Genomic DNA, 15,547 nt, shown 5'->3' with positions numbered 1-15,547 from the left:
TTATTTCAAATTTTCAATAAAACACAACAATCAAACTTTGTCGGATAACCTCCGATTGTTGGTTTTTGTACAGTTGTACCTGCCAGTTTGGACTTCTCCTGTAGATCTATAATGCTGAATCTCATGCCTGCTCCTCACATGTCAGGCAGTAATCCGTTTATTCAGCCCATTCTGCTGCCTGAAAACTGCCAATACTTTCTGATGTTGATTGGGAAAAAGTTCAGCGTTTAGTCTGCACCAGCAAGAAGCCTCGAGTCAGCTGTAGTTGTCATGCCAGGCCACTAGATGGCGCTGTGATTTTAGCATGTCATCCAACACGCATGAGCTTTTGACACTTAGGTTCCACCTCATTGGCTTCCAGCAGTAACCTGTCTCCCATGAGCAAAGTGCTCATAAAGTATAGATATACCTTATCAGAAGTTGTGCTAAGCTAAACAGGTGAAGTAGCACAATGCTAACCGCCATTGTTTTTGTTATTTGTCTCTGAAGGGGAAGCGTAAATCTTACAGTCGTGAGTTCTGTTTATGTACGCTTTCGCTCCGGATCAGTACTTCACCTCTCTTGTGTCACAGAAAAGCTTCAGATGATGTCAGATGCTAACGTGTTAGCATCTGACATTATGAGAATAACACGCTTCGCACAACTGGCATTACTGAAGTTGCCACGACCGTTTACAATAACGCCGAAGTTTTCTCGTTATCTTCTGTAAGTCTCACTCTTTCTCGCCATCTCGCAGCCTGAATGAATGGCAGACAGACACGTCTCGACATTTTCCAGACCTTCTCCCGTCTCTGTGACCAAAACCATCTCACCGACATTAAAAATTACATTTTCTTCTTCACTTATTGCCACCAAACATTGCTGTAAGTGTGACACAGTACCGCCTCTCGACGGCTGGTCCGGTCGGAGTCGATCAAGGTTGAAACCCAGCAGCCTCTCTGGTACATGTCGTCATGTGAGCTGTGCATAGCTTGCGTTTTCTGGATGGAATACGAACAAGAGCGGAGGATGTAACAGCTGCTTGGTGTTTTATTTGCCCAGAGGCCTTCGCTGACAGGAGGGAACAGATTGTGCTCACAAAGCGGCAGGTTGGTCGATCCGGGACTGATAGGAAAGGTAAAAGCGGTCCGTCATTTTTCTTTTGACAGAGTTTCCTTCTGCCAAAGCTGTTGAGCAAGCTGAGCACCAAACCAACTTTGTTCGTCGGTCTTTCATTCGTCGGTCTTTCATTCGTCGGTCTTTCATCACTGCACCCTGTGCCCCCTCCACTCCACTGCTCTTGAATGCAGGGCAGAAGAGTGCAACAAGTGTGCAGTTCAAAGGGAGGCTCTGAAAGCGGGAGGTTTTCTTTTTTCTTTGACTCCTATTGGACAGGAGCTTCGGTTTACTGCTTGGTTGCCTGCTGCGGGGAAACAGGACTGAAGCCTGGCTTGGGAGACAAATATCTCTGCCATGCACTAAACAGTCTTTAGGTTTCACCTTTTTTTTTTGCCTCTTTTTGGTGCGTTTGGGTTGCTTGGTGGTGACGGCTTGGGGGAGGCCACATGGCTTCCAGTCCACTCTGGGTCTAACTTAACCCTCTGAATGTCGTTCTTTATTTTTGATTTGTCTCCCCGGTTCCCTCTGTTTTCAGGCGGATGGATGGCCTGGTCTCTGTGGTCAGCCTGCGACGACTCCGGCTTCCAGACCAGGAGTCGGGTTTGCGGCGCTCAGGGGAGCGCCCCCTGTGTGGGGAACAGCACCCAGCGCAGGGACTGCAACGAAATCCCCGGTGAGCCAGTCGACTCTCCTAAACTCTCCTTCCAGGATGCCACGAGGTTGGCCGTTCCAACGCAGAAGGAGAAGCTGTGGGGCTCGATTAGAATCCCAATTAATCGCGTGGACAGAATGAGCAACATTTTCAATTCAAAAACCCTTTTTGCTGCTAAATCATTGAATGACCACCAACAAAGATATTTGTTCAACCATCAGATTTGCTGTAAAGTCCTAGTTTACCCATCCAGCTTCCAATTGTTTCTGGAACCCCTGATTATTCACTGAACTTTGGAAAAATAAAATAAAATGAGACTTCTATAAAAATATGCAGTGTGGGCGCTGAGGACGTCTGTTGCTGATTCACGCGCCGTACCAGGAACACACGAATGCAACAGTTCCTGCTCTGGACTTTTCAATGTGTAGCAAACAAAAACAAAGCAATTTTTAACACATTAAAATATATGTAATTAATCAAACTGAATGTGTAACAGTCCCAGCCTTTTTAATGGCGTGGTCTCATAACCACAACAAAGTGATCTCTAAATGTTTTAACATACATTTGAAACATTTGGTTTAAAGTTACTATTTTCTCTTAATGACCAATTAACCATTTTTCACCTTAGACATTCACTTCTTTCACAATTTTAACCATGAATTCAAGTATTAAATTATTGAATTCTGTGTTTGGCTGAATCAAACAAATCCAAACATTTTAGAATTACTTATAAGTTTTTACATTAAATATCTTAAATATGCATTTAATAGAGCTAAACTGTAGGAAAAGAAAACAACAACAACAACCTAGCAGTGCAAACTGTTCCTTCAATAATTTCTGCGTTTCTTTTTGTCAAGTGCAAAACCAAAGTCAAATCACATTTCAACTGAGTCCAGTGATCGTCTTACCGGTAGTCCATGTTTAATCCAAGTCCTTTTCCCATTGAATGCTGCTTTGGAGGCTGTTTGACTTCCTCAACTCTGTTGCAAAACCAGCCAAATGTTTGGCGGATTCCTGATACTGCCTGAGTTGAGGGTTGCCTGCTGAGAAGTGCTGCAGAGTGGCAACACTAATGTGTGTGTTTATGCACCCACGTCTGAACCCAGGAGCAGATCTGCGCAACATCGCCCCCTTCAGGAAGTTTTCCTTTTGCGGGAAGGTGGGAAGGGAAAAAAGGAAGGCGATGGGTGATTCTGTATCTGCTCAACCGTTTGTGGCTTGATTTCTCAATGCACTTCAACAAGGTTTCCATGGCGATTGGGAGAGTCTGAAACTCTGATAACGCAGATAATCCAATCTGGTGCTTTTTGACATCTTCACCCTTAGTTTCTCGTTTGTTCCTCACAACATGTGGCCTTGTAGCTTCAGCAGATCAAAGCTCATGGTTCCTGCAGAGTTTAGCCATATTTACATGTTTATGTTGTAACCATAGGACACAAAATACTCTTGTCTCTGTTAAAGCTCTCAAACAAGGTGAATCTGTGACACTTCTTGGTGCAATTGCTCCAACAGGAAGTTTGTTTGTGGTTAAAAGTGAATATGGTTCCTTCTCCCGCCTGCTGATGCAGAATAATGGGTCCCTCTGAACTATTTTTATTACCTCAGGAGTAAAATGCAGGGATAATCCTTCAAAAATGTCGTAATAATTCTGATTGACTTAAAAAATATAAAATTTCAAAAAGCTAAAAATCACTTGCGTTTGTTTTAAAGGCTAATCAATGTGCTATTGGTCAATTAAAAAAAAAAAAAAAACATCCATATAAGCAGCTGTATTGAAACGGCATATTTAATTCATCCCACACAGCGTTAAAACAAATTCATTTATCTGAATTCTTTTCACACATTTTCGCCGCTGGTGACGACACGTACAAACGGCGCTCTAATTCTGTTCACCTGGAAAGAAAGACTCTGCGCAGTTGTGTGTGTGTGTGCGTGTGTGTGTGTGTGTTTTTCCAGTATTATTCTTTTGGAGCTGAAATTCTCCTGGGTATTTTTACATCAGTGGTGAGAGGAAGCAGTCGGTCCAACAGTATTTAGACATGGATAAGCTGTTTGGTCTAAGCAATAGTTTTGTGCTCTAAAGTTATTGTTTAGATTCCTCTTAGTCATACGATTGTATGTTCAACGCATCCTTTTGTTAGTTTCTCTTTACAAAATGCTGCAAGTAGCTTCTTTTTAAAAAAATTTAAAAATAAAACACTGAATTCACCTTTTAGCCCCCAGGACTCGTCTTGTCGTTGAATACGAATCATCATGATTAAAATTCATCCCCACTGTCATCCTAGGTCATAAGCTTTGGTAAACACAAACATGTTGATGTGTGTGTGTGTGTGTGTGTGTGTGTGTGTGTGTGTGTGTGTGTGTGTGTGTGTGCGTGTGTGTAGTTCACATCCTGGCGCTGTAAGCCAAGTCTCTGTTTGTTAATTGCGCATAATGAGGTCTGTGTGAAATTCAGTAAGTCAGCAGTTCACCCGGTCGGCCCTCAGCACACCTTGTCATGCTGATGCGGATCTCAGAAACTTTCTCCTGAAATGATCTCTCGTGGCCCGCCGGCGCCGGCTCGCGACCCTCCGGTCTCTGAATCCCTAACGAGTCGAGATGAAGGCGATTAATATTAATGGGACGTCACAAACAGCAAATCACATTAGACTTTATTGCACAGTTCAGTGAGGCCGTGGAAGGGATCGGCGGAGGTCTCCTGCAGAGGGAGAAGAGGAGAAGGAGGTGGGAGGAAATATTAGCAAAGAAAATTAATCAGCAAATGTGGTTCTGCAATAAAACGCGTCAACTCGCGCGGACACACGTGCGCGCGCTTGTTCGCTTCGGGGGGAAAGGTTTGCAGAAAGACAGGATGCACTGGACAAGTAAAGTTGTTTTCCTGGTGTAAAGCGTCTCTAGTGAAGAGAGGTCCAACGAAACCTGGGAGAGAGTGTCGAGTTTCAGGTTTCACCGACACATGAAATTAAAACTAATCGACAACACGGTGAACTCATTTCAGTTTCTCATGTTCCTCATTTCTTGTTCTCATTCCTGCATGTTTCACAGTCGACGTTTGTGCTCTGAAGCCCGTTTCTCCGGGGCACAGTGAACACATGCATGTTTGTGTGTGGGCGTGTGTGTTTGCATGCCCGTTTGTGTGTCTGACTTGTGTTCCTCTCCTCTCCACAGTCATTCTCCCGGCATCTGGTTTTGATAAGGACCAACAATGCGGAGGTAAGTGGATTAACGGCTCGTCCGAGCTCAGTGCATGTTCCGGTTCTGCGTCGCCCCTCCGACTCCCTTTACGTTTCCCACAGATGTCTGGAACGCCGTGTGTGTTTTCATGCATCGAATGCGCATTTACATGTTTGCCGTTTCACTCGCTGTGAAATCCTAGAGACAGGATCACGTTCTTACGAGTCTGGTGCGTTCTTGTTTTTCGATAGACTTAAAAAGATAAATAAAAAAAAATTAAATAAAACGGTGCTTCCCACAGTCCCCTGAATAATTGTTGAAAGCAGGTTGTAACAGAAATAAATCATTCAGATGTTATTTACCTGACAACCCAAGCGTGGAAATGTTCAAGCAGGCATTTAGGAGCTGTGGTGAGTTATGGTGGAGCAGAGTAACATTGGCAGCAGCAGCATAATTGGGGTGATAACATTTGAATGCAGGTCAAAATAGATGTTTTGGTTCAACAGTGTTTTTTCAGCGTATTTTACAATAACATGAGAGAACTTAACGGAACCGGCCATGTAAAAAGTAGAGTTTCCTTATTATATCCTCCTATATGCAGAATGTTTTTTTTTTTTTTAAAAAAAGGTGAATTTAACTCATTTAGACTTGGAGAGGAGCGGCGCTTGCCACTGTGAAATATCGTCTCTGCTGCCCAGATATTCAGCTGCTAGCATGTCATGCTAATATTATGTACAAAGTTATCTTAGTGTGACATTATACAGAAAACTTTAGCACTTATCAAGGTTGTGGAAATGTGAAAATTGCACTCACTAACGTCAGCAACTCGTAAAGTAATTCATTCCCTCACAAAGATTTTTCCCTGTGAAGGTAAATCTGTACATCGCCTCAAAACTGGATCGACTCCGGCGGAAACTGTTGTGGTTTTCTTTTTGACCTTTCCTTTTGAAAACCCCACGCACTCCCTACCAATCCCAGGTTGGGAATTATTGTTACCTACTTCTTAATTTGGTCCTCACCTTCTCAGTCAGATCCATCCCTCTTACTTCATTTATGTCTACAGAAAAAAAAATTTCTTTTAAATTTAAATAGGACGTAATCTCTTTTTCAAATTTTACCCCAACCAATTATAGATGTCCGTACAGTTATAGATGGATAAAGCAGCCTTGCATGTCATCTTTGAACCGATTCTAAAGTAAAACGGCTCCAGCGGGAGAAGTCCCAGCTGTAAATTGTTCTCCATAAAAAGGGAATAAAGTCGTGGCGTGGGGATGAATTATCACAGCACACTGATCCGGCTTGAAGAGCACAGCAATTTATACCGAGTACCGACTTTTGTGAAAGGGTAATATGCTGATCGTCACGGCGATATTGGCTGATATGTAAATCCCCTCGCCTGAATAAATTATATTCCAGACCTTTGCTGACATTCCCGTGTCGTTTTCATTCGTCAGCCTTCACCTCCATCCACCTAATCGCCACCGGCGTTTCCTGCTTCCTGGGGGCGGGGCTGCTGTCCTTCCTCATCTACGTTTACTGCCAACGGTTCCACAAGCCCTCGCAGGAGTCCGCCGTCATCCACCCGACCACGCCGAACCACCTCAACTACAAAGGCAACACCACACCAAAGAACGAGAAGTACACACCCATGGAGTTTAAGGTAGGAGCGGATGTTTGTTCACATAATCCTGCTCCAAATGCTCCGGTTCTGTTTAGTGCTTGTGTTCATTCGGCTATCTAAATACTGCAGCCCACATGAGACTTTGACTTTGCTCACGTAGCAGGTCTTGATGCTCGATTCCAAATGATTGCTGAAATCTGTTTCTCCTTTTTTGCTGGTCATTCACACTAATGAACGATGTGACACAAGATGCATCACAAGATCATGAGGAGATGAAGGAAGCTAAGATACAGGAGGTACAGCTAATAGCTGCAGCCTCTTCTGGGGCACTGACTGCAGCTTCAGTACAGGAGCCAGTTTGGATGTGAACCAGGAGAAGTATCCAACTTAGTACCAGATATGAAAGAGGCAAAAAATGTGATGTTTTTTAATTTATTTATTTATTTTTGGAGTGAGGGGTGAAACAAGTCTAAACTGGGTCATTCAAACCACCATGTGGAAGATGGATGTGGGGCGCATAGGAGGGGGGAAAAAAATTGGATTTGGCTCACATTTGTGGCCTGAGACTGATTTTATTTGTTTCATTTATTGGATTACTGTATTATTATTATTATCACTTTTTTATCTGGCTGTTTCCTTCCTTCTCAACGTCAGTCTGTCTTCCTTTAATTCTGCTTTGTTTAGTTCTGTCCAGCACCCTGGACATCCTTGTTGTCTTTAAAGTGGCATGGCTCAGTGTGGTGTTTTGTTCAGTGCAATTCAATAACGAGCAACAGGATTTCCCCCCAAATCAAACGGTTTGATGAAACGCAGACAAATGCACACTGCGGAGGTTAGGTCCGTCTCAGACCGAGGTGGGGTGGGGTGGAGGGGGGGCACAACGCCACTTTTGTGCGGCAGGTTCCCTCGGCTCCAGGCCAATTTAAGTTAGCTCCCCGATCGTGTGTTTCACCGACTCCAACCTGATTATCTGCCTGCTTTGTTCTCCAGAGTTGTTCAGATGGGATTACATTAGTCAAAGCTTCCCCTGGAAAACATTCGGCTTTTACTCGCGAGTTGGCGACGAAGTTTTACTCGCGAGTTGGCGATGGCGTGAAAATAAAACATGGCGCTTTGGACTCGTTTTTATTCTTGGTTGCTCCATTAGATACTTGTCAGCCGATGTATTAGAGCACTGAGTACGATTGACAGGGTTCAGATTAGATTTGTTACCTTCATTTTGTTTGCTTATGAACACACACACACACACACACACACACACACACAAGCAACAACATCAAGACATTCTTTTTCTCTACCGACCAACATCGTTGCAGTCCGTGTTGCAGCGATGTTCTCCATTATGCTCAATAGTACTTTAAAGATTTTCCAGATGTCGGTTTTCTGTACCACAAGGAGATGACGTCACTTGAGTCAAGTGAGCTTTAAAAGAGCTATCTAAATGAAAATTTCCTGTGCTGTAGTTTTTTTGAGTCTAGAAGCAGCAGTTTGACCTTCTGGTTTGCCAGGAAGCGGACATTAGCCAGATGGCTTGAGGGCGAGGGTGTGGACGGTCTCCGCTGTTAAAGTTTGACAAGGATGCCTTCCTGCTAACCTTGTCTTCATTTCTGGTAAATCATATGCAGAGCACTGCGCCTCCAACGGTGCAAATCATAAATATGTAGAGAGGACATTTTGATTTAGGAGTCCTTCTCTTGGTGAAAGTAGCCAGAGACGAGCAGCAAAGAGTAGGGCTGCATTCACACCAACTCCTCCAACCTTGGACCATCTGAAGTGAACTCTGGCACGGTTTGCATGCATATTATCGATGCCAAGCGGACCAAAGACCACGGCAAAAGCAGGAAGTGGACTATACAGCAGGAGAGTTTTAAAGATAAGAGTAATCCTATAACGGCTAAAATGTGATGCCATTCCATTTTTGTCTGAATTTTGTGAAGCACTCATATCTTCTACAGAGGTTCTCATGTTGTTTCCTTCAGCAGTTTTAGGTGCAGCACCGCCACAGGCGAGGAAGTGAGCAGGTTTTCCAAAGGGTTTGGTTGGTTTGACACAGTGTAGTGGGAAAGTGAACCGCACCAGCTGAAAATGTAACAAATGTTACCATTTGGCTCCCCGATCGAACCGAGTCCACCGGACTGTCAGGTGTGAAAACGCCCTAAAAGAAACTCGCATTGAAAGTACGAGAGAGCAAAGCACGGAGGCCGCCATCCGCCATCTTGAACATTAAGTTAAAGCTTTGTTACAAATGGGTTTTCCTAGCGGACATCGACCATTACTGTACCTCTGCATTGATTTCAAATTGGCTTTGGGACAACAAAGCCAACGTTTTAGAGCAGCCACCACAAAGATCTGAATCAGATTCTATAGAAAATTTGGAGGAAGAGTTGAACAGTTAACTTACAGGTTTGATCCTATCACACAGATATAAAGTTCTTCATTTGACGAAAGTTTCTAATTGTAACACATGAAGCAGGAAAACAGTAAAAGGTGTATTACAGTGGAATGGTGCTGCACAAAAAAACAAGTATGTCTGAGTAAGAGAAGAGCAGATGTTGAACTCTTCATTCGTTCTGTTGTTTCATTCCAGACACTGAACAAGAACAACCTGCTGCCAGACGAAAGATCCAACTTCTACCCGACGCCGCTACAGCAGACCAACGTCTACACAACCACCTACTATCCCACACCACTCGGCAAGTTTGACTACCAGCCCAACTCCTCCCCCTCACCATGCAGAACCTACAACAACAGTAACAACAGCTGAGACGCAGCCCGCCGATGACCCTCCACTACCCCCATCTCGCTCTCTCTCTCCCCCCACCCCCAGCCCCAAATGGACGCCGGTACCATGGTGACATAAGTGAGCCAATGTGAACTGAAATGTTGTTCAGTGCTTGGCAACGTTTCTGTGCTCTACGCCGTCAGCTCCCTGAACCCGTAGTCTCTTCTGCCTGGTGGCATTTGTGTTTTCAGGGTTGCTTTTGGAACTTTCCGTCGAGAGACGTGGATCCGGACGACAAAAGCCCGGCTCCTGGTAAAAAGTCAAGAACTTATGCAACCAGTCTGGGGGCGTGTGTTTTTGTAAGGACTCTGTCGGGGATGTCGCTGTGTCAACACCAGCGCTGTATGTGGGGAACAAGTGAAAAGAAAGTCAACAAAAGGCCGAACTCTGGCTTTGAGGAGATTGTCGCGACCGCTTCGGCGCAGGTGCCGGGTCGACGACCCCCGTCTGCAAAGACTGATGGGGTAACGACAACAACAAAAAAGTTTACTTTTTTACAGGATAAGAGTTACCCTTGTTATTTTTGGCTCTCCATTACAAACAACATTCTTGGCCTGTAATGAACTCGAGTCCCTCGACAACAAAAGCAGTTTCGGAGAACAATGGGCACACGTGTTCCTCGTCCTCGCCGCACGGCACAGGGCGAGGCGACGACAACAAAAGAGAAAACCGAATGAAGTCGACGACAAAATAAATTACAGATTGATATCAGCACGGTGGAGTAGAGGAGGAAATGCGCTCGCTCTCTCGTCCTCCCCGTTGGTATTTTCACGCGACGGGAAAGATAAGAAGTTTAAAGTTGATTAAGCTTTTGTGAGGCTGTTTGGGAAAACTCACATGAAGCACCGTCACCCACAGCTGGAGAGAATTATTGTCTAAATCTGCCTTCGATCAAAGTCGCCGTCCTGTTTTGGAAGACGAGGACGTGCATGTCTGAAGGTCATAGCCGGTGGGGCTGTTCGGAACTGCAAAAGCTTTGGGAATGCCGCGGGTGCCTGGGCTGAATTTTGTTCCCATTTCTGGTGTTTTTTTGTTTTTGTTTTTTTTCCTCTCTTTTTGTTTCATCCGAGAACAACGAGGACTCCCGAAGAAGAGGATTGATTGATTCTCCAATTAATTCTCCACTGAATGAATGCAAATTCTACTGAGTGCTAAATAGTTCAGTGGTCATATCAAATATGACCAGTGTGCTGAAGAACTGGATCGGGTTTTGTTTGTTTGGCTTTTTTTTTCTATGATGGTAGAATAAGCTAGCAGACTGGCACTTGTTCTTTTCTAAATGTTTCATTTTTACGGCGGTTTTCTGTTCACAATGACCTGTAGCATAGAAGGAGAATATTTTGTTAAATAAGAATATAACTGATTAATAATTCTTGCTTCTCTAATTTCATTTTCGTAACAAATGCATCGTCAACACGTGAAATGTTACATAAATAAAACAATGAATTTTAAAGTCTCCTTTTTTTTTTGGTTTCTTTTATATGAACACTAACAAAATCAATCCTTTCCGCCCCCTACTTGAAAATAGACAGGATAAAAAAGAATTTTAAAAAAAACTTATGCTTGCATAGAAGAAAATGAATGTGTGAAAGTGGGAACTGTTAGCGTGGCAACAGAAAAAAATACAACACAAAAGGAAAACAATAGGGTTGCTTTGTTTTGTACCATGTGAATGTTTTCATACACATGAGGCGGTTTTTATTTGTGCGAGCGTTTCCAAATCCTGTCGCTCTTCAGAGTTCAGCTTGTTTTTTTCTGTTTCAGAACATCTGAGATGTTAATCCTAAATCCAGCGTTGCGCCTCCTGGTGGAATGTACATTATTTATAGCTTGGTTTGTAAAAGGACATTTTCACTGATCAATGAATGCTAACTCTGGCCAGGCTAACTCGCGTTCAAGCTAATGTACACGCACGACACGAGAGCTCTATCTGTATATAGGAGCGGCAGCCTCCTGCCCATTCAATGTCCCTGAAGAGGAATGTGTAAATGACTGTATATTGTATAGCTAACATTTTTTGTTTAAAAATAAAAAAGAGAGAAGCCTTATAGTTGTTTAAGAAAAAATAAATAAAAAAAGTGCAGCAGCTAAGTACACAATAAACCCTGCGGTTTGTTTGGGGACGGAGCTCCGTGACGTGACCTACCGCCTGTGGCTGACGCGACCCCCCCTGTCCCCCCCCCAGCTGCCCAAACAAACAAGATTGACTGGCTGTACCACTGACGGGAATCAAAAACTATATGGATCAGATGAAATAAGCTAACTGGAAACAAACGCATCATTTTGATCGTTCTAATTTTCTATTGGCCCCGGTCTAAAAGCTCGACACGCGATTGGTCGTCCTGAGCTCCGGCCCCCGGCGATGTGAGGCTCTGTGCCTCTTCTATGCAACTTACCAGGTGTACTGTTAGACCTGTCGTGTAGACTATAATCACTGCCTTTTAGACACTGTGAACTTTTTTGTACCCTATATTTTTGTATATTGTACATGATTAAGGACAATAAACCTTGATGCCAACACGTCACTGTTATGGCTAGCTGGGTGTGTGTACCTAATCGTTTGGATTACCCAGCGGATTAGACCGTGATCTCATTGAAAGAGAGAACAGGGAAGAGGATGCGAGGACCCCGAGTGAAAAACGGGTAAGTGCGAAAATGGAAGCTCGAGTTAAAAACTCTTCACACGTCTATGTTGTGTTTTAACTTTTTTAAGGGATGTGAGAGTGAGCAGTAAATATTTGCCTTGGTTTAAGGCCCCACATACTTGGGCATCCTGTGCTGAGGTCCACTCAAGTTACTTTAAAGTTAGTTTTGTCCAGTTTCAAGTGTACTAAGATATTTGCACAAGAAACTAGACCAAATATACTCGATAAGACTTAATGTTTTCTTGCATACTGTTTCTATTTGATGACCTTATACGTCTTCCTCCAATCAGCTGGCTGATGAAACCATTTGCATGTAGCACAGTAAGCTGCTTAGCAGGAAACAATGCATCCTCTCATCTTGTGACAGCTCAGGTTGATTTAGGGCGTTCAAATGATCGGGATACTTTTAATTCTGTTCTCTCGAAGATGTAAAGAGGCACGCATTCTGACAGGAACGCTTCACTTTAATTCCCAGTTTGGATGCCAAACGCCACAGACGTTGATTCCACCTGGAAGCTGGATGAACATCTCGGACTTCCTTGTTGCACAAACCGGCAGATGTGCCGGGTGAAATACGGCAGTGGGAGTAGCAGACCGCGCAGTGGCACTGACTGCACAGCAGGAATTTCATTGGGGGAAATATATAATAAAGCTAAATCACATTAAGTGTGGTATTATCATTTAGTCCAATTAAATAAGAGACTACCCTGCCTGTAAAATGTGCTCCTCTACCCAGCAGGTAAGTGGAAACAGTCTGAGCCCAAAACGTGTCACAGAAGGGCATCTCCTCCCTTTCATCCAGAGACAACAAATGACTGCAGCGCCGAAATCCTTGGCTGTGTGAGAGAGGTGGTGGTGGGGAGGGAAGAGATGGATGAGACAAACGAGCCAAGTAGTCAGGGTGTGTCCAGCAGAGTGCCCGTGGATCACTGCTGGTGCCAGTGGCCCAGACACCAGCGCTTTGTCATCACACCACAAATGATTCTGCTGCTGCTGCGCAGGAAAATCAAGATCGGAGCTGAAGAACAGCTTCTGTCACAGGCAGGAGAGACGCTAAATAAAGCGATCTCAGTCTTTAGCCCTCATAAATAACGGAGAAGAACACTATTTGCGTATCACTGCGACTCAACGTCACGGTGACCGTCAGGCCAAGCAGCTCCAACCCACAGCTGGAAACCCATAAACGCACAAAAACGCCACGTCCAGGTTTACTTGACTCTACGTCGTACCTCTCAATTACAGAGTGTTATTAATGGGCCCGCTGAAAGTATTTATCAGTGGGGGGATTCTGCTTGCAAACAGAAGCAGAGGCGGGCTGGCTGGCAGCCAGGAGGAGGTCAGCGGGAGGAGCCAGTGGGCCGGAGGAGGAGAACGCTGGAGGAGATGAAGGTGGGCCAGTGGGAACGCTGCCATCCCTCTTAAAGACAATGACAAGTAAGCAAGGGGAGTTCTGGTTCCTGATGATCGCCGATGTTAATGAGTTGTGTTAAAAAACAAGATAACAGCCGTGTGAAAAATGGAGTCTGTGTTTTGGACAAAAAGAGCACTGCACTTGTTTATGGTTGGCTATCTTGGAAGTGATGCCCTACCTTTGGGCAATTGTTTACAAGTTTGTCAACATTTCACATGATGAAATACCTTTTTTATCAAATGAAGAGAAACTAGGAAATCAAATCTTTTTTTTCTTTTATTTTTTTTTAATGTAATACAGCTTTTTATTTCAACATGGTACAGCTACTGAAGTTACAGTGTCTTGCCAACCTATCAATACCCACATCTTGATACCTTGAGAGGTTGACCTCTGGTGACCTCTGTGACCCTTTTTTATATTAAAGATAGAAATGCCACAAATAAAAACTTTGATGCTACAATTACAAACTGAAATCATATTGAGATTCTTAATAGTGTGTGCATATATATATATATATTTGTAAATAGTAGTTATACATTTTATGGTAATAGATACTCAAGTGAGGTGTTCACTACATAGGCAATGTGTTCCACTGTATTTAAAAAAACAACTATTTTTGACATTTCAGATTATTCAACAAATTGTGATACTCACACACACTCACTTTGTTTTTGCTTTTTGTTAAAGCAAAAACCAAAAAAAATCGTAATGTCTGAAAGTCTGTAAGTATCTTTCCTCACAACACTGTTTTCGAAGTGTGCCAGCTTTTACTTCCATGCCTTTTTTTTTTTACATATTTCTCCAGTTTTAACTTGGAAATGTATATAATTAGTTTGAGCTACAAGTCTGAAAACAGCTGAAAAGAAAAAAAAATGTTAAGAAAAAAAAAAGAAATGATGGTTCTCACTCTTTAAATATCTGCAGATTTCCACTGTGGTTTGATTGGCTAATTAAATATTTGCTAATAATCACGATCTAAAGCACAGCAGTAGTAATGAATTTTATGCTAATACAGCGATAGCGCCCGAGGTGTATGTTTGTAGATAATGTTTTGCCGAGCAGCTGCTGCTGCTGCAGAGGCTCGTTCAACTTCAGCCCGTTTAGGAAGCCGTCACATTACGTAGCCAATTCGCAGCGGGCCGGCAGACAGACGGGCGCGTCCTTGTTGTGGGCTCAGCCAGACAGGATGGGCAGATCACAAAATGTCTGGAGCTCAGGCCAAAAACTGCAGGGATGGAGACATTGACTGTCTCTGTCCATGAGCCAGTGATCGTTCAGGAGCTTTAACGCTCCAACCGCTTCAGTGTGTCTGAATATATCACTGCCGTGTAGAGGCATTGATCAACCTCTCTGTGATTCCTTCACAACACCTATGATATATATATATGGCTACTTCAATTTATTGGCATTTCTTGGAATGAAGCCTTAAAGTAAACACCTTTTTTACTGCAATAACACAATATAAACTTTTGCTTCAGTTCTCCAACAGTTCTCAGTTCTCTTTCTTTGCCTAATTAGGCCCGAGCAGCGAAGGCCTATTGTAATCGTACTGTTTCTACTTCTTGTTATTATGGTTCTGTCAAATTAATTAGCTTTTCGGGGGCTTTATCATACTCAAAACCTCATCAAAGTTGGCGGACGTCTGCGTGAAAATGACGTATTTTAAAATCGTCGCAAAAATCGCTGAAGAAACGGCTCAACAGCGCCTCCTGGCAACTTTCAAAATATCGTCCACATTGACCTTACTTCATCACAGAGACATTACATTTGGTTCATTTGCAGAGCTCCTCAAAATGCACAGAAAATGCAATAAATGTCATAGTGTTAGTCAAACAGAAAGTCGGCCATTTTGGACTTTCTCTTTTTTTCTGTAACATCCAAAATCAATTTCATTTATGACTGTCTGTCTGGATGGTAGAAGAAAAGCAGGATTTCTTTCTTCATGGCCAGATGACAATTGCCAATAAGCTGTTTTTCACTGATAAGTTTTAGTCAGTTTTCTGCCCCTTTTTTTGTCTGGAAAAAAATATTACATTTTTGTCTATTAACATTTTAAGAAAAGATAACGCTTTTGGACAACGCTTCAGTCGGCTGCCATAATAGTCATTTTTGCACGACTTATTTTCTTTGCTATTCTATGTTTGCCATTCTGCAGTATTAAATT

General features: G+C 43.2%; 1 protein-coding gene across 5 annotated transcripts in view; it reads left to right on the top strand.

Annotated features, from left to right (window-relative positions):
* sema5ba (sema domain, seven thrombospondin repeats (type 1 and type 1-like), transmembrane domain (TM) and short cytoplasmic domain, (semaphorin) 5Ba) overlaps nucleotides 1-10,775 on the top strand; it is a 229,250-nt gene extending 218,475 nt beyond the window's left edge. For 4 of the 5 annotated variants that reach the window (XM_044132807.1, XM_044132811.1, XM_044132806.1 and 1 more), the window contains 4 exons: nucleotides 1,634-1,771; nucleotides 4,919-4,963; nucleotides 6,379-6,584; nucleotides 9,133-10,775. In XM_044132807.1, the coding sequence (XP_043988742.1) occupies nucleotides 1,634-1,771; nucleotides 4,919-4,963; nucleotides 6,379-6,584; nucleotides 9,133-9,309 (566 nt within the window). In that variant the 3' untranslated portion in view covers nucleotides 9,310-10,775. The remainder of the gene's footprint in view (nucleotides 1-1,633; nucleotides 1,772-4,918; nucleotides 4,964-6,378; nucleotides 6,585-9,132) is intronic. The other variant, XM_044132808.1, reaches the window with a different exon arrangement.
* The last annotated feature ends 4,772 nt before the right edge of the window (nucleotides 10,776-15,547 follow it).

Source organism: Gambusia affinis, linkage group LG11 (assembly GCF_019740435.1).
Source record: "Gambusia affinis linkage group LG11, SWU_Gaff_1.0, whole genome shotgun sequence".
Classification (NCBI taxonomy): Eukaryota; Metazoa; Chordata; class Actinopteri; order Cyprinodontiformes; family Poeciliidae; genus Gambusia; species Gambusia affinis.
The sequence above is the reverse complement of the archived record's forward strand: the minus strand, read 5'-3'. Positions and strand labels throughout refer to the sequence as shown.